This window comes from Muscardinus avellanarius, assembly GCF_963383645.1.
Source record: "Muscardinus avellanarius genome assembly, chromosome: X".
Classification (NCBI taxonomy): domain Eukaryota; kingdom Metazoa; phylum Chordata; class Mammalia; order Rodentia; family Gliridae; genus Muscardinus; species Muscardinus avellanarius.
In genome coordinates, this window is record NC_137792.1 from 107186611 (window position 1) to 107213381 (window position 26771).

The 26771-nt window shown below is 38.1% G+C and overlaps 1 protein-coding gene across 2 annotated transcripts in view; it reads right to left on the reverse strand.

Moving 5' to 3' along the window:
* Nucleotides 1-26771, reverse strand: part of OPHN1 (oligophrenin 1) — a gene marked incomplete at both ends in the record, with an annotated part of 391547 nt that overhangs the window by 171478 nt on the left and 193298 nt on the right. For both annotated transcript variants that reach the window (XM_080718711.1, XM_080718710.1), the window contains 7 exons: nucleotides 379-441; nucleotides 966-999; nucleotides 5745-5823; nucleotides 11405-11496; nucleotides 17133-17233; nucleotides 20377-20506; nucleotides 22899-23003. In XM_080718711.1, coding sequence (XP_080574837.1) covers nucleotides 379-441; nucleotides 966-999; nucleotides 5745-5823; nucleotides 11405-11496; nucleotides 17133-17233; nucleotides 20377-20506; nucleotides 22899-23003 — 604 coding nt within the window. The remainder of the gene's footprint in view (nucleotides 1-378; nucleotides 442-965; nucleotides 1000-5744; nucleotides 5824-11404; nucleotides 11497-17132; nucleotides 17234-20376; nucleotides 20507-22898; nucleotides 23004-26771) is intronic.

The following is a 26771-nucleotide window of genomic DNA, read 5'->3' on the forward strand; positions in this document are numbered from 1 at the left end:
CTGTTTCCAAATAAAATATAAAATAGGTCTGGGAGTGTAGAACAGAGGTAGAAGGTCCTTGGGTTCCACCCTCTGTACCACCAAAATAAATAAATAAATAAATAAATAAATAAATAAATAAATAAATAAACAACCATTTGTCATTCTTTCTTTTTAAAAGTAGGAAGCCACACATTATCCAAATATGCATGGATACTGCTGACTTTAGAATCTGCTGAAATTATACAAACTGCTTCCAGTATACATGGTTTATAAACAGTTGTCATTCCTTAAAAGGGCCCTGCCGATAGATGATCATGCTACTTTAAAGAAAGTAACTCAGAATGAAATCAGAATGACCAGATTCAGAAAATGCCATGGTTGTGATTCCAATCTTACCTTTAGTCTCAATGATATTGATGCACTTCCTAACAAACTTGAAGCCCACTTCATTCAGCTCCACTGTTTCAAGCAAAGAAAAATAGAGTTAGATCCTATTGCAATAAGTGCTACCTACCCAACTACATTCAATGATCATGCTAAGGGCTTGCAATAAGAGAACTAGTGGTTTGGTTGCTTATCTAACCACACTTAGATAAAAAGAACCCTTTATTCAGGAGACATAGTTCTAACTTTTATAAATAAGATACTTTTATATATTCCTTTGCAATATCAACTTCACACATGAACAACATTGCATGTGATATATTCACCTGAAAATATAAAATATTTCTACAATGTGTCTAGAACAGAAGGACATAATGTTTCTGTGTATAACCACTACTACCTCCACCATAAGCTAAAATGAAGTGACTTCCTTATTTCAACTGGCAGATGATTAAAAAATAGGGCTGAATTTCTTTTCATACCGAGGCATCCAAAATACAGACTTGCATTAATAGTACATATCATTAATGATAGCATTTATGATGACTGGGACATCCTGTAGTTTATAATGTCAGAAGAGCAGACATTAAATGACTCACTTTCTTCCTGTTTTGTTATGGGGCTGTGGTAGATCTACAAAAGAACAAAAACACAGAGGGTCATGGCTATTGTGAATCACTGTAAATAGGTAAGACAAATAACACTAGGGCTATAACAAGAAGGAAGAGTGGGCAAAACAGATCCTCTATGCCCAGGTCCCCAGAAAATAGTTTCACAGCCCCTGAAAATTACTTTATATTTCACTGTAATTGCTGTAGCTCAAACTGTGGCCAATTCATATTAGACATGTACTTATGTAAAACTCAGAACATTTTTATGATGGAGCAAGAGAGTATGAAAAAGAAAGCAGTTTTCTCATGGATATTTGGGTAATAGGCATTAATAGTAAAATGTAAATGTTTCCAAGACTAACGACAGTTGGTCCCCAAAGGCTAGTTAGACATTTCTCTTCAAAAAGGCAAAAGTCTTTATATAAATGATTACATAAGGGTCTCAAAATAGGCAGATTACAGTGTATTGCCTGTGGGGCCCTAAATTCAATCATATTTCCTTATAAAAGGCGAAGGAAAGGAAATTTTATATACATAGAAAAGCAGAAGCAATGTTAACATAGGAGAAGAACCTGGAGTTGTATGGCCACCAGGAAATGCCTGCCAGCTGCCATTAGAAGCTGATCGAAGTAGTTTAGAGATGGGAGGGAATGTAGCCACCAACACCTCCACCTAGGTAAGCCAGTGTTGAATTTCTGGCCTCCAGAACTTATAAGACATACAGTTTTGTTACTTAAAGCCACCTAGTTTGTAATGATTTGTTATAATAGCATACGAAAGAAATATAGCTCTATTCTTAAAAAACACATGGTAGTTAAATTCACAAATGACCTCCTGGCAGCTAAATGATATAGTTAATATCATAAGCTCTCTATATTACTTCATTAATTTGACACTGTGATCACTACCTCTCAATCTCTCTCATTTTTTTCTTTTTTTCCCCAGTGGTGAAATGACAAAGACCCCACTTCTGTAAAGGGAGAAAAAAAAAAGGAAGCATGGGAATTGTAATTCCCTTCCTTTATATGAAAACATACTTCAAATAAACATACATGATTCCACCTTTATATCTTTCATTCTCTAGCAATGCAAGCCCATTCATCACTATACATGTTGAACTAAACCACTAGTTATAAGCTAATATACTTATTTATTGTTCATAAAAAATATCTGAATGGACCTGATATGCAAGTGATAGATTCACAAATCTAAATAATTCTTAATAATATTCATTTACATTTTTACTTTTTGGTTCTCCATAATCACAGCAAATACATTTTGAAAGAATTAGTATGTTTTTCCAGTGTGGCCTGTACGTCAAATCCCTTATCATATCTGAGTGTGATTTCTCTACATTGTTTGCTAAAATGTTAAGTTACTTTACCATTACATTTTTAACTTGGTATATTGGAATTGAAATTAAAAGTAAAATTCTTATGTAAAAAATGCAAAAGTCTGTCTAAAAGACATCTATGCATTTACTGAGATGTCTCTGAGTCATCTTCAAGTGTAAGTCGTGATACCTAAATAAGAGAGAAGAAAGGAGATTCTAACTTCTTGAAGTCTAGTAGTCTTGGCTCTATCTCTACCTCCTTAGGAAATCTTGGGAATGTTCTTTCTATTCTCTAGATTTCAAATTTTCTACAAGTAGCTGGGCGTGGTGGCACACGCTTGTAATCCCCGCGCTTGGGAGGCTGAGACAGGAGGATGGCACGGGTTCGAAGCCCGCCTCAGCTACTGAGTGAGGCTCTCAGCCACTTAGTGAGACCTTGTTTCCAAATAAAGTATAAAATAGGTCTGGGGATATAGCCCAGAGGTAGAAAGCCCCTGGGTTCCACCCCCAGTACCACCAAAAAAATTTTTATTAGTAAAAGGATTGAGTCAGAGTAGATGTTCCTTTAACCTCTAATCTTCTTTGATGCTTTAAGACATTCTTATGATATGTAACATCAACGGAATAGGATGTTTAGTAAAGGAAGGCTGAATGAAATAAGCCCTCCTCATGCCATCTGTTAGATCTGTTAGGTCTGCTTTAACAGCTTCTCTACATCTACCCATCCCCCAAGATCCTAGAGATTGAACCCAGGGGAATTCTACCTTTCTACCTCTGAGCGATATCCTAGACTTTTTATTTTTATTTTGAAATACATTCTTGATAGATTTCTAAGGGTCTTACTAAGTTACTGAGGCTGGCCTCCAACCTGTGATCCTTCTGCCTCAGCCTCCCACATACTGGGATTATAAGAATTTGCCAACATGCCTAGCAAGTGTGTGTGTGTGTGTGTGTGTGTGTGTGTGTGTGAGAGAGAGAGAGAGAGAGAGAGAGAGAGAGAGAGAGAGAGAGAGAGAGAGAGAGACTAGTGTTTTAACTCAGAGGTATTCTAAATTTGAGCTATACCTCCAGGCCTTTTTATTTTTATTATGAAATAGGATTTTGCTAAGTTGCTGAGGGTGTTCTAGAACCTGTGATCTTTCTGTCTCAGCCTCCCAAGAATTAGGATTAGAGTCATTTGTGACCATGCCAAGCTCTTTTAAAAGGATATTTCTGTATTTGTATGTATGCCAATAGATATTTCAGTGAAATAGATTTCTGTGCTGGTCATCCCTACCTACTACTTATATAAATAAGAGCTTTATGAAAAATACGTCATCATCAAGTTGGTAAGAACACATATTCAGTGGTCCCATGTCCTAAGATCATTCTTTGCAGAGTCATCTGTATCCTTCGATCTTTAAAAGCCCAAAAGGAAATTGGGTGTAGTAGTACACATTTATAACCTCAGTTCTTGAGAGGCTGAGACTTGAAGATCACAGGTTGGAGGTCAGCCTGCAATTTAACAAGACCCTGTTTCAAAATTTAAAACATAAATAAAATAGGCCTGGAGTGTAGCTCAGATGTAGAATACCACTGGGTTCAATTCATAGTAAAACACACACACAATAAATAAATATACTGAAAGAAGAGAAAGTTCAGGAAAATTAAAAATTGCTTTGCTAAGCCTCCTGGCATTCTTGAAGAGAAACATCGCAGACATGTAAGAGTCAAATGTAAAGTTTCTGGGAGATGGCTGGATGGAAGCTGGAGCCTGGCTTATTCTCTGGATGACAGTCCACATATCACTTCTCTCCTGCTACCTGCCTGGTTGCTATAAATGTACTCTAGGATCTGCTTACTCTTCTTACTCCCTAGGACACTAAGGATCAAAAGCCAAAAAAAGCCTGGAATGCATTGCCTCTCTTCACTATTGTTTGCTGGAATAAAATAAGAATATTAGACTGTATTCTGATACTATTGAAGTTCAGTAGTTTTGCACCTATCCTTCAAATCAGTGAAAAGCACCAAAAATTAATGCAGCACATGAGGATTTATGAAATGGCTCTAATTTGCCTTTTCAAAGGAACCCTGTGAGCAGAAATCATTACAGTCATTTTACCAGGGAGATCAATTTGAGTGTCAGAGAAGGGAAATGACTCATTCAAGGTCACAAGTACTTAATGATAGAATCAGGACACAAATCTAGGCTTTTGGGAATCCAAAACCCTGAAGTTGATACTGTTTTAATATGCCAACTAAAAGAAACCTGCTATACAGATACTGAAGAGAGAATGCCTTTCAGTGATTTCTGGGTGTTCATATTGGTCATTTTAGAATGATCACTATTCCTTTTAAGAGAACACTTGTCCACCAACCTAACAGTATTTGAAATGGAGTATTCTGGAATACAGGACGTCAACTCTATCTCCTCTATAAGCTGAACTCTGAAAGAGAATAATCTGATCTAGGGTTGTAAAGGGAGAAGAAAAATTACTTTGAATAAAGATAATAAATGCTTATTCATAGCTATAACAATTATTTTTCATTCTTCTATATGAACACATACACATTTTATAATTTGAAAAATGCTTAATTTACTTAAGATCTTGGGAACTGCTAGCAATGAGTGATGGCTCATGCCTGTAATCCCAGTACTTAAGAGGCTGATTTAGGAAGATCTCGGCTTCAAGGCCAGATTAAGCAATTTAGTAAAACCTTCAGCAAGCTTGTAATCCCTGCGCTTGGGAGGTTGAGACAGTAGGATCGCACAGGTTCGAAGCCAGCCTCGGTGGCTTAAGAGACCCTGTTTCCAAATAAAAAAATATATAAAATAGGTCTGGGAGTGTAGCCCGGAGGTAGAAGGGTTTCCAGGAACCCCAGTACCACACACATACAAAAAAACGTAGAATGCTTTCAATCCCCAGGATCAACTCCCCACAAAAAATCATGTGGGCCTAGATAGCTGCATGGAACAACACTGGAGCAGGGGAGGAGGGCTTTGATGTATTTTCAGAAGGTGATCCTGGACAAGTAAATCTCTCACCCTCTCTGGAACTGAAGTTGCCTTTATTTATTTATTTATTTATTTATTTATTTTGCAGTACCCAGGGGTATTCTAGCTCTGAGCTATACCCCCAGACCATTGTTTAATTATTTTGAAACAGGGTTTCACTGAGTTGCAGAGGGCCTTACTAAGTAGCTGAAGCTGGTCTCGAACCTGTGATCCGCCTTTCTCGGCCTCCCAAGTATTGGGATTACAAGCCGTGTACCACCACGCCTGGCTCATGTTGTCTTATTGAGCAAAAGATATGGAAGCAACGATTCCTCTCGGCTCTAACATTTTAAATCTGAGCAATGTGGCCATTTAATTGTCATAGACCAATGATACCACTAGAGGGCACTCATACACTGGCCTAACTGCTGAGGTTTTCCTAGTGTCTGAGGTAACTTACAGGTTCTTTCCCGTCCATGGCTTCCATCCATAGCCTTCTGTTAGCTTCTGAAAGGGCCTGCAGAGTGACAGTTCCTGGCCTGAGGGGAAATAAATGACAAATTTAAAGCAGAAAATTCACCCGGGACTATGCAGTCTTGTGATCTAGGTTCCCTTCTTTCGCTGAGAGGTACCTCACTGAGTAGTCACAATTGTACAGAATTTTTTTCATAACCAGATGGAGTGGGAGTGGGAGTGGGACAGGATACAGAAGGAAATGAACCAAGTGCTCTGTGCATGTACACTAGTGTCATTTTGAACTTCACTATGATGTACAATTATAATGCACCAATAAAAATATTATTGAAAACTCTTTTAACTAGAAGAATAATAGACAGTGGGAACCCTAGAGGAGGTCACATGCCAGGGTTATATACAAAGAAACAGATGTCAAGACACTTCGCCCTAATGCACACATAAACTGGTCCCACTGGGCTTGAGCCAAAGTGAGGCTCTCTCTGTCTCTTTCTCTTTGGAAGCCAGCTACTTGGTCTGGACTCTTCGGGTGAGTAAGTACCTCACAGGCACATTCATCTGTCAGGAAAGCTTTGCTCCTTCTACCACCTAGGATGGCCAAGAAGCATTTTCAGTTGGAAAGGATTTAGTAACATGCAGACTGGCTGGGCCATAGGGAGGAGGCCTTTTGGCTGACAAACAATCTCATGACTAATAAGCAACAACTAATAGACTGGATGCTCATGAGATGCCAGCTTCTTTTCTAAGTATTTTACATGTATTAACTCACTGAATGCATCCAACGAGCCTATGAAGCACATACTACAATAAACATCCTTATTTTATAGAAAGAGCCAACTGAAGCACAGAGGTTACACAAGGTTACACATGTAGGAGATAAGTGCATAGAGAAAGGATTGCAGTCCAGAAAGTCTGGTCCAACAGCCATATTCTTAAACACTATACAACAAGGCCTCTACTGCATGGCAGCTGACTTCAAATTCAGTTTTATTCTATTTTTTAACACAGGCTATCTGCTATGGTCTGAATACCCCCCACACACCCAAATTCATGTCATAATTTTAACAGGTGAGGCCTTGAGGAGGTGACTAAGTTATGAGGGTGAAACCCTCATGGGAAAGATTAAGGCTCTTTACAACAAAGATTGACAGAATGGGTTAATTCCCTCCTTTCCATCCCCTTTTTCCTGTGGGAACATAATATTTGTTCTCAAAGTGCCATCCTGGGAACAGATACAGACCCTTACCAGACACAAACCTGATGGCAACCTGATCTTGCATCGTTGGCCTCTGGAAATTTGAGAAATACTTTTTCTTATATATTACCTGGCCCCCAGTATTTTTTGTAGTAGCACAAATGTACTGACATTATCTTTACTCAGGGACACTTCAAGTTGGTATATTCTTTATGTTTTTTTTTAACCTTCACAACCAAAGTTGACATTTGTGATTTTATCTTATCATAGGCATGAGATCTCCTTGCATTCCCTAGCTAGCTGCATCATTTAAAGAATCTTGCTCTTCTTATTCTATGATCAGATAAGACTTCCCTCAGATGTACAGAATAAAAGCAAATGACAAGAGAGTTAAGAGACTTCTGATAAGTCACTGGTTAACTTTGGACCTCTGATCCATTATCTGTAAGAGTGCTGAAACACATAAGGTGATAGGTCCCTTCCAGTGTTGATACCATTGGATTCCTGTTCTGCATGCCCTTCCACATCTTACTTCATTAAAAAGGAAAACCCTTAATGAAATAATGAAAAGCCAAATGACCTTTAATATAGAATCTATTGAAAGCCAGGTCTTAATTCTAAACACTGGATTATTTCAAGTTCACCTTTCTCCAAGAAACATTTATCCTTTTGGTTACATGATGTAGAGCTGGAAAGTCTAGTGATCTTTGTAAAATAGCTAACCAGATGAATCCCAAAACAAAAGGAAGGAGAGTAAGTACACAAACAACAGACATAAAAGCAAAGGACAATGTAAGCTGACCTTACAAAGAAGTCAAAAGAATAAATAACTGAGCTGGGTGTGGTGGTGCATGCCTCTAATCCCAGTACTTGGGAGGCTGAGACAAGAGGATCACAAGTTTGAGGCTTGCCTTGGCAATTTAGCGAGACCCTTAGCAACTTAATGAATCCCTGTTTCAAAATTTAAAATAAAATAAAATAGGGTTGGGATGTATCTCAGAGGTAGAGTGTTACTGAGTTCAATTCTCAATAATGTGTGCATGTGTGCATGCACATGCATGCACACCCACAATGAATAAGTGACTATTCTCTAAGTAGTTGGAGAGTCTTGGGTGTTACCACAATCATATTAAAGCACAGTATGTTCAAAAACAGAATGACATCGTAGGAAAAGTACTAAGTTTAGCATAGGCTCCTCAATGAATAACCATCATTTGTCCTCCCTCAATTCTCACTCACCCATCTGAAACCAAAGGCATGTATGCCATTATCAGCAGTAGAATGCAACTGGTTATGTAGGTGTCCTTGGGCCGGCGTGGTGGCACAAGCTTGTAATCCCTGCCCTTGGGAGGCAGAGACAGGAGAATCTCACAGGTTTGAAGCCAGCCGTGTGCACTGGCTTAGGAGACCCTGTTTCCAAATAAAAATGTAAAAATAGGTCTGGGAGTGTAGCCCAGAGGTAGAAGGGCTTCCAGGAACCCCAGTACCACCAAAAAAAAGAGAAGGTGTCCTTGGAAACTCCAATTCCTGGATTTAGATCTGGGCTCTGCCTTCGAGTAAGTCACATGATGCAAGATACCTAACTTTTCTCTGCCTCCCTGTCTTCATTTGTGAACTGGTGGTAATAGCAGCCCCTTTCTCACATGACTGCAGTGAAGTCTAAAGGAATTATATATTTAAAGGGCTAAGAACAGTGCCTGGCACATAGGAGGCACCCAGGAAATACTAGCAGTTGCTATTATTGTATTTACTATTAAGACTCTTCAAACATTAAGACCCTTCAAACTCTGATGTGCTATGAACTGATCATTTCAAGTACTTTTAGGAACACTAACTTTTTTTAAATGTTACTCTCACTTCCTAAAATAGAAAAGGGACTCATATAATCCTTCTCTCTGTGTTCCAGAGGACATGAGTACAGGTATATTATACCTGCTGGAAAGCCTGTCTCTGTTCCTTGTAACAGATTGACTAGCTAAGAAAATAAATGCCAATTCCTCAGAAAACTCCACATGCATGGAGGTGCCTTAGCACCTGTTCATTTTTAAAGCCAGTGCTTTATTTCACAGTCTATTTATTGTGCTTATGATAAACAATATTACAAACCAAAAAGGGCATGGGCTTTAGAGGCCCACAGACCAGGGCTTGAGCCTAGTCTCATCATTTTTGCTGCAACTCTGGTTGGACAAGTCAATTAAAATATATTTGGGTCTCAGTTTCCTTGCCTGTAAAATTGAAAAGAGGGATTATATAAAGGAACTTTTGTGGTACTAGGTATTTTTTGGCAGTACTGGAGATGGAACCCAGGGGAATTCTACCTCCAAGCTGCACCCCCAAACCTATTTTTTTATTCTTTTTTTTTGAAATGGGGTCTCACTGAGTTGCAAAGGGCCTCACTAAGTAGCTGAGGCTGGCTTCAAACCTGTGCAATCCTCCTGTCTCAGCCTCCCAAATGCTGGGATTACAAGTGTGTGCCACTACACCTGGCTGTGATATTAGGTATTGATCTCAGGGGTATTCTGAGCTATGCCCCCAGCCCAATTTTATTTTCTATTTAGAAACAGGATATCACTAAGTTACTGTACACTGGTCTCAACCCTGCAGTCCTTCTGTCTCAGCTTCCCAAGTACTGGGAGTACAGATTTGAACCATCACACCAGACAAGGAATGTTTTCTTAAAGTACATAGTATATAGTAACTAAAACCACAGATATATCAAAGCTTTAATTCATGGGATCTAATCTTAAAATTCTTCAGCATTCTGGAGAAGTAAAAAACATTTAAAAATAAATGCCAATTTCAGTACCTATCATTGAGCCATGCTTAGCATAAGGCACAAGAAATATATAAATAAATTGATCCCAGTTCCTAATCTCAGGGCCAAACTTCTTACAACTATTTTGTGTTGGGTATATTATTTGCAAGTAGCATTTAAATTTAAACTAAAAAGGGAATCAGATCAAACTTCACATGGAAATTTTAATTTATTTTAAGCTCCTTGATGCTGTATAACAAGAGACACTACAATTTCATAAAAAAAATTTAAAGCCCACAGTCATGGTTTCCTTCTACTGGGCCTACCACTGGCAGGAAAATGAGTGACAGTCTTGGAGTTGCTGATAACAATGTTTACTATTTTAGTCATCTTGATTGGGAACATCCATTTTTAACAAAGAAATCATATGGATGCACATAGAAAATGCTGAAAGTCAAATGATTAGTATCCCACTTTTCAAATGTTAATTATTCCTAGATAAGAAAAGCCCTCTCATCTCTTAGTCTCATTCCAAGTCACTGATGATTTTGTTCACATAATTCACCCATCATGTTCCTTTCTAGCAAACTTATAATTTTGCTAAATTCTATTCTATTACTCAGTGCCTAGTACAGAAATAATAGATTAAAATCTTGAAACATACCTACTCACTCAGTTTTGTATTAACCTCCCAACAACAAAGCATGCCTTTCTCAAAAATAAAGCATTAAAAACCGGGCATGGTGGCGCACTCTTGTAATCCCAGCATTTGGGAGGCTGAGACCAGAGGATCACAGTTTGTGAACAGTCTCAGCTACTTAGTGAGGCCCTCCATAACTTAGTGAGACTCTGTTTCAAAGGATAAAGAATAAAAATAGGGAAGGGGCTGTAGCTCAAAGGTCGTATGTCCCTGGGTTCCATCCCCAGACCCACAAAACAAATAAAGCATTAAAAATGTAATGGTTAGCCAGATGTGGTAGCACATGCTTGTAATACCAGTATTTGGGATGCTGAGATAGGAGGATCACGGTTCACAGATAGCCTCAGCAATTTAGTGAGACCCTCTGCAACTCAATGAGACCCTGTTTCAAAATAAAGAATAAAAAATCGGGCTGTGGGTGTAACTCAGAGATAGAATGCCCATGGGTCCAACCCCCAGAACCACAAAAAATCATAAAAACGGTTAAATTCTCCTCTATTAAAACCGTTCAGAATCAGGGGAGAAAAAAAGAAGGCATTAAAGTGAAACAGTGAAATTGAGCCCAAATGAAGAAAAAAAAGGCTCCCAACAGCACCTCCACCTCCACCCCATCTGCCTTCCCCAAACAATGTTTGCCAATTCACTTGTTCATTTATGTAACATTAAGAGATAAAAAGAATAAACTTTGTCTTCCTGTCCTTTTTTGCGCCATCACCAAATACAGACCTTCTGCATATGTGACAGCGAGTTAAATCCTAGGAGAGATTTTTTTCTGACCAAAGTAGGTGAGATAAATCTGCCTAGAGCATCTACACAGGAAAAAAGCTGTGGACAAGGTCTAAAAGGAATCTCTGTGAAGGGCAGCCTGAAGAGCCGAGATGGCACTGTCTTACATAGATGTGCTCATTTTAATCAATGAGGGATGAAAGAGGACACCTCCCCAGGCTCAGCATCTGCCACTTGGAGACACTGCCAAGTCACAGCAGTGCAGCTTACCTTTCATTTGTTTCTATATCAAAACAGAACCTCTTGTCGATAGACTCTGTCTTCCTTCTCACACAGTACTTCAGGGTTAAGTCCAAGGGCCCCTGAGATGAAAGAAGGATTAAGAGGCAATTATAAAAAATGCACAGAAGCTTCTTCTGCTCCCAGCAATGTCCTCGGTGTGACTTGGAAGGGGTCTTCCAAGGCAGCAGGAGCAACACACAGACTCACTGAGAATCTTGTCCTTTTAAATGGTACCTACAGCAAGATAGCAGATGGTTCCTCCCTGCTCCAATAATGAATGTCTGAGACAAGGAGAAAATGTTCTTTCCCAAGTATTCCAGATTGAATAAGGAGCTCAACACACATTGCCTAAGGGCAGAGTAGGAGAAATGGATTGCTCAAATACCATTAAATATACAGGATAAAAATTTCATGAGTCCCCTGCATAGGGAGGCTGCAATGGCTGTAGCTTCTGAAATCATCCTTAGAAAGTGAGAAGGAAGTTGAGCAAAGAATCTTCCATGAAAGTGGCAGATGGAGGCAGAAGGACAAACATTTCTGTTGCCCTCCTTCAGATTCCTGAGGACAGTAATCATGAAAGCAAGTTCTGCAAAGGTAGGGCAAAAATAGGAAAAATATGCAAAAGTATGTATTAGTCAGGGTCGCATTTGATATTTCATATGTTCAGAATACTATGATTTACCTTAGTGTCATAGGCTGGATTTTTTGTGTGTGTGTGGTACTGGGGTTCCCGGAAGCCCTTCTACATCCGGGCTACACTCCCAGACCTATTTTTTTTATATTTTTATTTGGAAACAGTGTCTCTTAAACCAGCGAGGCTGGCTCCGAACCAGCGCGATCCTCCTGTCTCCGCCTCCCAAGTGCGGGGATTACAAGCGTGCGCCACCACGCCCGGCCATAGGTTGGATTTAAAATGTTGCCCAGACCTTATGTAGTTGACAACATAACCATGTTTGGAGGCTAAACTTGGTTGCTAGTGAAAGGGAGCGTGGCTGGGGACTGTTTTCCAGGCACACTGGTAAAGCAGGTTTCTCTCTCCCCTGCTGCCATGAGCTAATACAAACACCCTTCCTTCCTTCCTTTCTTCCTTCCTTCCTTCCTTCCTTCCTTCCTTCCTTTCTTTTTTCCCCTTCCTTTCTTTCTTTTTCCCCCTTCCTTTCTTTCTTTTTTTCCTTGTTTTCTTTCTCTCACCTTTCCCCCTCTTCCTCCCTCCTCCTCCTCCTCCTTCTTTTTCTTTCTTTCTTCTTCTTCTTCTTCTTCTTCTTCTTCTTCTTCTTCTTCTTCTTCTTCTTCTTCTTTTCTCTTTCCTCCTCCTCCTCCTCCTCCTCCTCCTCCTCCTTCTTCTTCTTCTTCCTCTTTCTCTCTCTCTCTCTCTCTCTCTCTCTCTCTCTCTCTCCCCTCCCCCTTCTCCATACACACATACAGAGCATGGAGTATTATTTGGCCACAAAGGAATACCCGGTCTTTATTTTCTCAGAGAGGTAAAATGGCTTACTCAAAGTCACCCAAGTTGGTGTGTGGAACCAGGAGTAAACTAAAACCTTAAGACTTGGAGTCTTATCTCAGTTATGCTATGTGACCCTGGGCAAACCATTTTCCCTCTCTGAGCTTTATCTCCACAATCTTACTAGAAGTTAATAATACTATCAACCATCTACCTCAAATACAGAAACATTACCCAAGTTCTAGGTCTGTGACTAGGCATTACGCCACCCATACCAGTCCATATGGCTACTCACCCAATATTTTACACTTTTTGCACATCCAACTAATTTCAAGTGAATCATTTTTTGCTATTCCTGCATTAAAAAACATCAACCCTAAATTTTTCTTCAATATGCTTTCCCTACCCCAATGCTTGGGATATACCATATTAGTCTTTTAAGATGAGAATGACAGTCACAATATTCACCCTTTCTGTTTAAACTCTCAAATGCAGGAACGCAAAAAAATTAATCTGAAATTTGTTGGATGTGAAATGAGAAGTATTGGGTGATTAGTTACAGGGGCTAGTTTGGGTGACATAATGTCTAGACACAGACCTGGCACTGCAGCTCAGGGGCCTACACTCCGCCCATGACCCCCCAGCCACCCCCAACTATTTTATTTCCCATTAGGTCAAAATTTATTATTTCATGCACATATGCTCATTCATGACTCCACGACCTTGCATATACTGTTCTTTCCCCCTAAAGTGACTTTATCTATGTCTTTGCCTGGCTAAGTTCTTACTTGTTCTACAAACTGCATTCCAAGTTTCATTTCCTCCAAAATCACTCCTTACCCTCATACATTGCCCACTCTGTGTTTTTCACCTTATATTAAAAAGTTCTAATTTTATGTCTGGTATCCCCACTTGTCTGAGTAGTCCTCATGAACATGGTCAGTGTTTTATTCATTTTTCTTTTCTTTTGTAATACTGATGATTGAACCCAAAGGTATTCTACTTCTGGGTTCCACACCCAGTCCTATTTTAGTTTTTACTTTAAAACAGGGCCTAAGTTCCTGAAGGTCTCAATAAGTTGTTGGGACTGGCCTCAAAACTGTGATTCTTCTGTCTCAGCCGCTCAATTACTTGGATTACCGGGGTACATCACCATGCCCGGCTTCTTACTCATCTTCCTTTCTCTATTCCCTAGAAAATATCTAGTGCTTAGTAAATGCTTATGAAATAAATCTCCATCCTTGACACTTTCGAGATGAGGAAACTGAGACTTGCACAATAGCAAGTACTTTGCTCAAGGTCAAAAAGCAAGTAGAACACAGAGTGACGATTTAAACACAATCCTTGAAACTCAAAATGCAGCCTCTTTCTTCTTACCACAATTACTACCATGGAAGAGATGAGGATCTAATAAAATTCGGTTCGGGAGGTGATTAGTGAAGAAGCAATGCAACAAAAATGAGAGTTGACAGGCTCAGCTAGTAGGGGACACTGGTAAATGTCAAAGTCAGAAAGATGGCCAGTACCTCCATCTCCAAACTGGGCTTTAGGACACTTACTTCACAGTGCTGCTGCTAAAATTAGCAAGGAATATGACAGAACATGCCTATCTCAGTGCTTGGCACACAGTAAGCATTCAAGAAGTAGTGGGTTTTATAGTACCATTATTATTATTGTACTAGAGATTCTACTTCTGACCTAAACCCTAATCATATTTTATTGTTTATTTTGAAACAGCCTTGCTAAGTTACTATACACTTGCCTTGAATCTGTAATCTTCCTGTCTCAACCTCCCAACTTTTGGAATCACAGGCTTGTGTACTATGCTTGGCTTCATCATCATCATCATCATCATCATCATCATCATCATCATCATCATCTTCAAATCATGTACTTATATTTGCATGTCAGAAACTAGTACCAGAATTGAGTTAGAGAACTGGTAAGAAGAAATTTCCAACTCCGATTTGAGGAAATACTTCTATATTCCCCATCCCCACCTTCTAAATGGAAAACTGAGTTCCTCTTTCCACTTCAAAAGGAATCCCTTATTAAAACTGCTTAGGCTGACACTGTTGCAGTTTTGCAAGCAGCTACTCAATGAAAAGGGAAGAGAGAAAGAAAAACTAAAAGGAGGGCTTGCTCACATCTGCTAGGAGGATATGAAAGTGCTATCTGCTGACTCTGTCATTGGTTTGCATTTAAGTACTTCTTAGCAGGAAAGAATGAATGTAAATGATATTACTGTGTACAAGAAGAGATTTAACTTCCACCAAGATTTGGAAAGAAGTATGTGTAGAAAAATAAAATGAAAAGACTGCAGGCTGGTGTTGCTCATAAACATTTGCCAGTCAGATACATCAGCTAAATTCTGACTCATTTGGGATAAATTTTGTGCTGCAACACAAGATGAATTTATTCGAACCACACAGAAAGTCACTTTGGCAATTGGCAGACTGGAAACAGGACTGTTTTGAAGTCATGGATGAGTAAATGGAAATTATAGATGAGTAAATAAAAGCATGGGTAGAAGAATGAATGAGGATTCTGGAAACCCTGTTTGGTATATTTCCCTAAAGGTTCATCCCATTTCCAAAAAACATTCAATGCAGAGTGGCAAATCTTACATTTAAAGATTATAGAAAAAAGTAGTTTTCAACAACCTGCAACCAAATATCAGTCTTCTGTAATCTTATTATGAGTAAAACATACAAGAGTGATCTTCCATACAAAACACCAATAATGGGAGAGAACTTGGCCCAATTGATCTCCAAATTCCTGCCTACCTAAATTGGATCATTTTACATGACTTTCAATGGTGAATTGTGAATCTTTATTTACTTGCAACAGTAAATTCTTAAACTCAGGCACTAATAATATAACTCATTCTTCACTGAAGAAAAAAATGCTACCATGACTAAAAGCTTATTAAATATCTCCCTCAAGCTGGGTGTGGTGGGGCATGCTTGCAATCCAAGTACTTGGGAGGCTGAGACAAGAGGATTGCAAGTTTGAGGATAGCCTCAGAAAATAGTGAGACTCTCATCATCCTAGTGAGATCCTGTTTAAAAATAAAAATACAACAGGGCTTGGGGTGTAGCTCAGAGCTAGATTGCCACTGGGTTCAATCCCAGTACCATAAAAAATATATTTTCCTTATTTCTCACATGCTGTGTTATTAAACACGCCATCTTCAAATATGTCTACAGATTTATCTCGATATCTGGCTTGACAACTGTTTGCCTGTCAACAGCTTATTTCTGTTTCATATTGATTCTTTATGAGATTTATGTTGGGGGAGATAGTTACAATTACCACCAGAAAAACATCAAGCATTAAGAGCAAGCATCTGAGTAAGTTTACAGGAGATACAAACACTTGAACTACTTTAGGAGTTTGAACAATACATGTGACAATCAGCTGTTACTTTGAGAAATATGCATGTGTGTTAATGTGCACATGCATATTGCATGTTTGTGAATGTGTATAAGTGATCAAGTTCAGATAGGCATGATGGTACACACCTGTGGTCCTAGTACTTGGGAGCCTGAGACATGGATTTCAGATTCAAAGCCAGCTTCAACAACTTAACAAGACTCTCACAACTTAGTGAGACCCTGCTTCAATTTTTAAAAATAGAGCTGGAGGTGTAGCTCAAAGGTAGAACAGCCCTGGGTTCAATCCTCATTACTACACACAAAAATGATCAGTTTCTTCCAGGTGAGCAAATTATACTCTCAGTGTATTAAACTTACCTTGCCATTTTAAGAAGTGATGAAAGGTTTGAAAGCAGAAGAGATATTAACTGCTTATAAATACTTGAATATTACATAGAATGTGGGTATGGGTAATTTCAACTGTAGGCAACAGATATTATCCTTTAAAAAGAATTCTAGAAATCAATTTATATTTTTAAACTTGCTATTTAAAATAATCCTATAGTAAGGCCTTCTTAAAATCAATGCATCCATGTTTTTGCATATTTTCTTTGTAGAACTGCCAGGTACTTGTAATCCTCGGTGATTAGAAAGAGTATAGGTGCTTTCAGAAGATCTGATGGGATTTTCTTTTACTGAGGAATTTTATTTTTTATTTGATTGAGTGATAATGTGCCCTAATTCAAACTTAAGCAAAGGAAAGCATAGAAATTCATGGTTTCATTCACATGAAAATGATTAACTTGATTATTTGACACCAAGTCAACATATATTATTTTCTGAGATGTAGTCATAGATATATCTCACAAAAAATGAGGAATAAACAAGGACTGACCTGCTTAGCACCTGGTTTCTGTTCCATAGGCGTCATGGTGAGTGTTTTGGTCTCTTTCTCGTACCGGCAGTAGTATTTCACCCAGGATATTCCCAAAGCCCCTACAAAGATGGGCAAATGTGAGCTGACAGAATAAAAGTTTCAGCTCCCTAAGACAGAGGCTATTGCTCTTTGTGGCCAAGCTCCAGATTTAGTCTTGCCCTTCCTCTGAGGCTCACTACATATCTGTACATGCTAACCTTCAACAACTGACTTCCATATCTTCTTCTGGCTTGCTCCAAACCTACTCTCCCTAGTATATTCCCTATGAATGGAACCGCCACATATCTCAGAAACTAGAAACAAACCCCTGTCATCTGCTCCTCTTTCCCTTTGGCTAACCTCCCACTTGATAGGTCATTTGTTTGTATTTCTCTATCCCCTACATGTTTCTCCTTTAGCTGCCTCCTTCTCTCCGTCTCTTTTAGTACTTAATTAGTTAAGGATCTTTTTGCTGTCTTACTTTGTAATGCTTATGATATATTTCAAATAAGACAAAATTTATTATTTCTCCAATTAATTACTTCAGTGGGCTCATTTTCCCCATCTCTGATCACTACTTTTCAATCTACTCTTTCTTGTGTGTGTAGTATTAGGGATTTGACACAGGGACATCCTACCTCTGAGCTGCACCCCAGCCCATTTTATTTTTTAGTCTGAAGTAGAACATCTCTCAGTTACTGCATGCTGGTCTCTAACCTAACAGTTCACTCTTCACACTTTGATTAGAGGAATACTATATATGTATATATATACACACACATATATATATATGTGTGTGTATATATATACATATATGTGTGTGTGTGTGTGTGTGTGTGTGTAGTTTCCTTTACTATAAACCACCTATGTTCCACTGTCTCCAAACTATTTAGCCTGCCAGCAAAGCCCTTCATAATGTGATAAAAAACTTTACCTTTCTAGCTTTGTTTTTAGCACCTTCGAGGACCTTTATGTTCCTGTTTCACTGAATTACTTTCATTTACCAAATAAACAAGTGGCAACATAATTTAGAGTTGAAACCTAAGACATATTTATAAGCAAATAGGACAGTGCTAATAATTACATCAGAATAACAGATGTCAACCAGAAATGTTCTTGGTAATCAAGAATCCTAAAAATAAACTATGTCCTCCCATACCCCTAGGCCTTTAGTCCTATAAGGTATATGCCTAGAATCCTCCCTTTTCTTTGCCTGTTAAACTTCCAATCAACACCTAAATCCTAGTTCAACTATCATATCCTGAGAAAAGCCCTTAGATATATGCCCCAACAGAGTGCCCAACACATTTTATTAATATACTTGTTTTTCCCCTTTATCAGACTGGGTACCTCCACTGCATTGCATAATATCTGGAGGAAAAGAAGCTCAATAAGTATACATTCAACTGAGTATCAGTATCATACCCATTTGACAAATCAAAAAACTGAGGCATGGAAGGATCATACAGCATACAGTAGTGGTTCTCAACTAGGAGCAATTCTGCCTCCAGGAGACATTTGGCAATGCCTGGAGAAATTTTACTTGGTTCACACCTAGGTATGCTAGCAGCAGAAAAAGAGGAGAGGCCTTGGTTGTTGTAAAACATGCTACAATATATAGGACTTCCCATCACAAACAGAATTATTGAGTCCAAAATGTTAATAGTCCTGAGACTGAGAAGCCCTGAAATAGTCCGGGTTGAGGAGATATACCTGACATGTGGGAAATTATATCTTGGAAAAACAACAAAAGTGCATTGCTGTAGGGTGGGGGAAGAACATTATATCACTGCGGAAGTGCTATACTTTGTTATTTGCAAATGTTTCAGCCACTATTAACCTCTAAGTGTGCCTCTCCTGCCTACTCACTTCTCAGGTGAAAAAAAAACTCTAGGTAGAGACTAAAACCACAGGCTTTGGGGATATGAGGTCCTAGTTCAAAAGAAAAAAATGTCAAACAGTACATACATGTTTAAATGATGTTATTTAGGAGGTAAGAAAGCTCAAATCATCTGGAATACTAAAATGCTGAGTGAATTAAGGGTCAATAAATTTTCCTTGTTTAGCAAAGACCAATAAATACTGTCTTACCCACTGAAATCTTGATACTTATTAAGTAGTTTAAGAGCAACTACATGCTGGGCGTGGTGGTGCATTCTTATAATTCCAGCACTTGGGAGGCTGAGACAAGAGGACTGCACAGGGTTGAAAGCCAGCCTCAGCTACTTGGTGAGACTCTCACCAACTTAGTGAGACCCTGTTTCCAAATAAAGTATAAAATAAAAAAAGAGTAACAACATTATTCTAAAGTAGGGAATAGTATAGGAAGTAATGATAGGAGGATAGGTTTTGGCATCTCACAAGTCTGAATTTAATCTTTGAAAACTGGATGACATTCAGTGACCTCTCTGAGTCTCAAGTGGGCTAGTGTGCAAAATGAGATTAATCAGTCACAAAAAGTAAAAAATTGGATGCTCTCCCTATTATGTGGAAGCTAGGGAGAAAAGGGCCATAGGATGAACTCTAGACAAGAAAGTAAAAACAACAGATGATCAAGTAAGGCAACCTAACTGAGAGGGATGGAAGAGGGAACATTAGGGAAATTCCCTAATGTACATGTGTATATTCATAAACATATCAAAGTCAATCAGTAAGCCAGACATGAGAAAGAGGGAGGGGGGAGAGAATGAGGTGGGAATTGGGGAAGGGTTACATAAGAGAGATGTGCATATATGTCTCTACCATCTCGTATCCCATTAAAATATATGATTATAATATACCAATAAAAATTTAAGAAATGACTTTCAAATTAAATAAAAATGAATATAAGACGAAATCAAAGATTAAATGAGACAGTTCTCTTAAAGCACTTAGGACCACACCTGGAACAAAGAAGGTATGATGAGTATTTTTTTCCTGCGTCCTTTTCCCCTACCTTCCTTTTTGCCCCAAAATATCATCAGAAGGATTAAACAATAAACAATTTTCATTGTGAACCTAAAAAAACTTGGGTTTTATCACTCTAAAGCTTTCAAAAATGAACCCCCAACATGCCATAAATTTTCTTTATTTTTCACATTTACTAATTCCCATCTTGCCCTCCCAGGAATTGTAGCCATCAAGGATCTATTAACTGTATGGGTGGCCCAAGATCAGAAAGATGAAGTGACAGTAGTCACCATTCTCCTTTAACCCAGTGGATACCCCCTGTGTTCCCACACACATTTCTCTTGCGTATAGAGATAGCCTTCAATGGTTGGCTGTCCTGGAAGTTTGCAAGTCTGAGGAGCTTCTTTCATCCTTTTCTTAAGTTCTTCCATCTCTTCCCGGGTACTGGAGAAATGATTTCTCGTCTGTTAAGACATCAGTATCATTATAATTATCAATATCATCAACATCATGAATAAGTATTTACTGGTGAGAATACCAGTACACATTTTTTTCTCTTCTTATAGTGTGTTTGGAGGGAAATACATCAAAAACTATGTGCATGCATGTTTTTACCACACTAAACCTCAATATGTTGTATAATTGCAATGCATTTACATATGTGTTTAACAAACAAAAAAACATAGTATAAACCAAATGTCGCATAGTCCAGTAACTAGAAAATAATTTTAGAGTTTTATGATACTAAGGACTAAAAAGGAAATGAAAATGTAAATAGAAATATACTGATAAAATAACAACTTAGTTTTATTTCTTAATGGAAATCACATAAGGTTTCAGCAAGTAAAGAATCTAATTCTAAGGACCAAGCAGATCCTGTACAATAAGATAGATTCTATAGAACGTTCCCAAAGATTATATTATAATATCAACTTCTGTGTTCTTCCTCAGATACAATCACTGCCTACTTGACCTTGAATCAAATTCTGACCATGAGAATAAAATACAGGCCAAAAGAACTTAGGTTTTAATACTCAGAAATATCAAAATTAGTTGTGAGAAGGAATCTATTTAAAACTACATAACTAGAACACAATGACAAGACACAGTTTTAAATATGAGTTAAAAAGTCACTCAATCTCAAGACCCTGGCATAACATCAGTGACAAAGGCAGACTAGGCTGCCTTATCTGATTGGTCACTATACAATGATCCTGTAAATATGTCAGCCATGTGCATACATGAAAAGTCTTGTAGTTAAACACATGTAAAATTGCATATGGAGGAAGATTCAAGTCATTAATTGGGTTGTAGGAAGATCATAGAAATCAGAAGATAGTGGTTTTCACAGTCTAGTAAAGAAGAGTATCAGACAAATAACAACAAATCCTATAAATCACAATCCTCCTCAAAAGCCAAGTGAGGTTGATTTCCACTACAATTTATCAACATTATCATCTAAGAATGCATCCATATATGGCATGCAATGTAACATGCTGTCCAATGTCACCTGATCTGAATTATAACCTCTCTGACTCTACCAGACAACCAACTGTTTCACTCTATGTGCCTCTTTAAAAACTTTAGTCTTTACTATAGCAATTATCATAAGTGATTGTGACCTTTATATATCTATGTCTCAACTCCATGAAACTGTATGTTACATCAAGAAATAAAAAGCTTATATGCTTCATTAAGATATGCCCACTGCCTTCTTTTGGGGGCACTGGGGGTTGAAACCAGGGGCATTCCACCTCCAAGCTACATTACCAGTCTTCTTTGTATTTTATTTTGAAACAGGGTCATGCTATGTTGGTGATGATCTCACTAAGTCGCTGAGGTTGCTCTCAAATCTATGACCCCCCTTCCTCAGTTTCCCAAGTACTGGGATTACAAATGTGCCATCATGCCCAGCTTGTCCAGTACCTTAACATGCCTTGAAAGCTCACAAAGTACTATGTGCAAGTATGTCCCTATCACTCTGAACTACATTATGATGTGATACTACAATGCATTAATAAAAGTATATTTAAAATACCTAGCATAGAATATGTACGCATTGTAGTCATAAACATCCATTAAATGCATGCTAAATAAGTAAGAAGATATATGTGACTATATATCTATATCTATATCTATATATCTATATATCTATATATCTATATATATATATATATATATCCAAATATATGGAAGTGCTGTTCCTGTGCCCACTTAAGAACTGACATAAGAAAAAAGACAAAAAGCCTTTAAAATAATTTATTTAGCCAGAAGTGATGGAGCATTTCTATATTCCTAGTACTTGGGAAGATGAGACAGGAGGACCTTAGGTTCAAGGTCAGCCTAAGCAACCTAATGAGCCCTTGTCACAAAAAATGGGGTAGATGGGGGTGTGGTTCAGAGGCAGAGGGACCCTGGGTTCAATTCGCAGTACCAAAAATTATTATTATTAATTAAACTCTTTTAATAAATCATGAGAAAAGGAAAAGAGTATAAAATGGATGTGCATGGTAATGAAACCCAGAGTCAGTGCCTTGACTGACCAGGAAAGTGGCTTAAGACCTTTACTCAAAAAAGCCTATATATCTGGGAAATGCAGCAAATCAGCAAAACTTAAGTGGTTAGGTGAAGGTGTCTGTGTATGGAAAGGTTGATTTAAGCAGCATTTAGCCTGAAAGACAGGAAAGAGTTGAAACTGGAAGAACAAGAATTATCAAGGACACTAAAATATCTGCAATTTGTACCAGTATGTTTTTACAAATTATCCTGGAGGCAATAATCTGTAATTCTAACATAAATCCACTGGGGCTGAAATTCAATTGAAGAGACAGGTGAAGAAACCCACATGAAACTTACATTCTGTAAACTGAGCTGGAGCTGCTGTTTGTAAGGGAGGAAGTCTTGTGTCAGCTCCACAGTTAAGCTATTGGAAATGAAGAGGCTATGAAGAAAGGCCAAGACCTAAGGAAAATATGCAAAAATCACGTTATCAGCAGTACATTCTTCCTTCCTTTCCCTTCCTTCCTTCCTTTCTTTCTTAATTCATTTATTGGTACTAGGAATTTTACTCAGGGACATTCTACCTGAGAGCTACACCCCCAGCCCTATTTTATTTTTATTTAGAAACAGGATTTAAGATTCTGAGGGTTTTGCTAAGTTTCTAAAGGTGGTCTCAAACTTGAAATAATTCTCTTGCCTCAGTCTTATCAGCAGCACCTTCTACTTAATCAAATAAGGAGATCATGAACTCAGAGAAGAAACTCCAGTGTTTACCTGCTATAATGTTAAAAGCAGTCATAAAAACACAAGTAGGTATACAAATGATTCTTTTCGTATTAGTTTAAATATTTACCTTGGACTCCATTTTAGAAAGCAAACAACAAACTTATTCATCCAGATCCTGTTCAGATTGCATAAAAAGCAATTTATAATTTGGACAGTAAAGAAATACTCTGTGTCTTCTCCTTCTACAGGTTCAGAATCTCTAATTTAAAAATCTGGAATCCAATATGCTCCAAACTCTGAAACTTTTTGACATGAATCTACAAACAAAAAAATCCATACCCACAGGAACACTAAAAATACTGTATAAAAATTACCTTCAGACTATGTATATATGATATATAATTTCATGTTCAGATGTGGGTCCTAACCCTACAATATTTCATTATATATATGCAAACATTTCCAAATTTAAAAATCTAAAATTCAAAACTTCTGTCCCAACAGTTCAGAAAAGGATTATTTAACCTCTATATCCTCTGAATAGGTGAATAGGTGCTCAACAAATAATAAATTGAGTCAGTGAAAAAGTAAATAGATAAATGAATAAAATAAGATTTTATACCTTAAAGAACACTGTCACAATGCCAAAATTACAAAGGAATCTGAACCAAATTTCAAAATACAAATATTTAATGTTCAAATGTGTAATAGATAAACCAAGCATGGTGGCACACACTTGTAATGCCAGGATTTGGGAGGCTGAGACAGAAGAATCAGAGGTTCCCAGACAAGCCTCAGCTACTTAGTGAGGCCCTCTGAAACTTGAGACCCCGTTTCAAAAATAAAGAATAAAAAATAGGGGGACTTCCGGGAAGATGGCGACCAAGAAAAGCGGGGCTTAAGAGACCCGCTAACAACCAATCTCCAGTACCACAAAATCAGCGCCTTTCATAGCCAGAAAACACCATCACCAGAGAAACAAAAAAATCACCAGGCTCCAGAGAGAAAGCGGACTGAGAACACAGCTCAGAGCCACAGAGGAGATACACCAGCCTCACGCCCGGGGATGCGGCAACAGTGCCATACTGCCGGTGCCAGCGGCAAATTCACCGGAAGGCTACAGCAAGCCGAGGTGAGCCACTGAGGAATAGCCAGGCGGGATCTTTCGGCGCAGGGAGCATCTAAAGCTCCCAGTGACCGAGCTCAGCACACGCTGCAGGGACTCAGAGTGGAACTCAAAACCAGAGAAGAAAAAATACGCCAGCCTCACGGCCGAGGGCATGTCAGCAGTGCCATATTGCCACCGGCGGCAGCAGCAGTGAATTCAACGAGTCCAGAACAGCTACATCTGCATACTCAAGAACAGTGAGTCAAATTGCGGGCCACAGAGGAGAAATCCCAGTACTGTACTCCCTGGGACTTGACCCAGTGGGGGAGGGGCGGTGGCAGAGATATCACACCATAGGAGAACGTGCAACCTGGCACCCCCCATAGTTTAAAGCAGCCTCTATCGACTCCCTGGGTCGGAGACTCTGTGATACAACCCAGTAAAGGAGTAGTGGGGTCTGAGATACTACAGACTCGAGATCCAGAGCACCTTAAGTGAAGTCATAGTGACCCAAGGGAAGAACCCAGAGAAGGCACAAACTTCCGAAATCATGGGAAAGAGGAATAACACTGGAGCAATGAATGCCCACAACCCCACAACATCAGAACCCGATAAAACAGAAAATCAGAGATTTCTAGAAGATTAAATCAGGAAAATAACTGTAGAAATAATAGAGGTGCTTCAAAAAGAACTCAGAGAGAGCCAAAAAGAGATAAAGGATGCAATTAATGAAGTAAAGGCCTCAATTCAAAGCACAAACAACCGATTAGACCACATGGAGAACAGAATCTCGCTCTTAGAAGATGATCATTCCAAAAATGAACGCATAGTTTCTAATCTAGAAAAAAATATTCAAAAGCAGGAATCTGACATTGAAGAAATACGGGCCCATTTTAAGAGAGCTAACCTAAGAATAATTGGAATAGAGGAGGGAAAAGAAAGTGAAACCAAAGGGATCAACAATCTCTTCAAGGAAGTAATAGCAGAAAATTTTCCAAACAGAGCAAGAGGTTGATACACAAGTCCAGGAAACTTATAGAACTCCCTTTAGACAGGATCGGAGAAGAGGATCCCCACGCCACATAATTGTCAAAATGACCAATGTGGAAGCCACACAGAGAATCTTAAAGGCAACAAAAGCAAAGGGCCAAGTGACATTCAGAGGCAAACCAATTAGAATCACTCCAGATTTCCAAACCAAGTCATGAGAGCCAGAAGGGCTTGGAGTAACATATTCCAAACTCTGAAAGAAAACAACTTCCAGCCAAAAATTTTCTACCCAGCAAAACTTTCTATCAAATTAGATGGAAAAATAAGAAGCTTACATGACAAACAGAAACTGAAGGAATTTATGTCTTCAAAACCAGCGCTAGAGAAAATACTCAAAGAGATTAACTACAAAGAAGAAATAGGTAACACACACCAGAACCAGAGAAACAAGATTTTCCATCCAACAGACAACTAAGATTGGTTATCTGTGGAGATTCATTATTTATGTTAGTCTTTTACCCATCTCTAAATTGTATCATTTGCCTTTATTGTTGTTAATTTTTAGGATGTCTAGTTGGAATATTAATATACCTTCAGATATAGCATTTGGAAATATTTTATCCCATTCTATTAGTAACTTTTAACTCTGTTTACATTGTCTTTAGATATACAATAATTTTTTATTTTTTAGGGAGTTTGTATACTCTTCTGTTGCCTGGGCCATTGAAATCATATCCAAGAAATCACTGCCAATTTCAGTGTTGTGAGGTTTTATGACCCAGATTTTCTTCTAAAAGTTTATAGTCTTAAGATTTATATTTAGGTCTTTTATCTATTTTGAGTTAATATTTGTATATGGGATTAGGTAAGGGTCTAATTTCATTCTTTTCCATGTAAGTATTATTTTTCAACAATATTTAGTTAAAAGATTATTATTTCCACCACCAAATGTTCGTGGAAACCTTGTCAAAAATAACTTGATAATATAGGGAAGAATTTAGCTCTAGGCTTGTATTTAACTCCAATGGTTTATATATCTGCCTTTAGAACAGTACTACACTGTTTCAATTATTGTAGCTTTATATGATTTGAAATCAGAAAATATATATCTTCTAGCTTTGTTCTTTTTCAAGATCGTTTTGGGTATCTAGAGTCCATATTCCATATTAGGATAGATTTTTTTCTGAAAAATAAATATATAAATATATGATAGTTTCACCTAAAAAAATAGAAAATAAATATTCTCTGGTAAGAAAGAAAGCAAAAAGAAATATTGAAATGTTATCTTTAAGTCATCAAAAGCTTGGTATCAGACAAATGAAACTGTTATGTGAAATTATCATTTTTAATTTTGGATAAATTGCTATAATACTAGATGTCAACCACTAAGCCAAGCATGGGAAGGA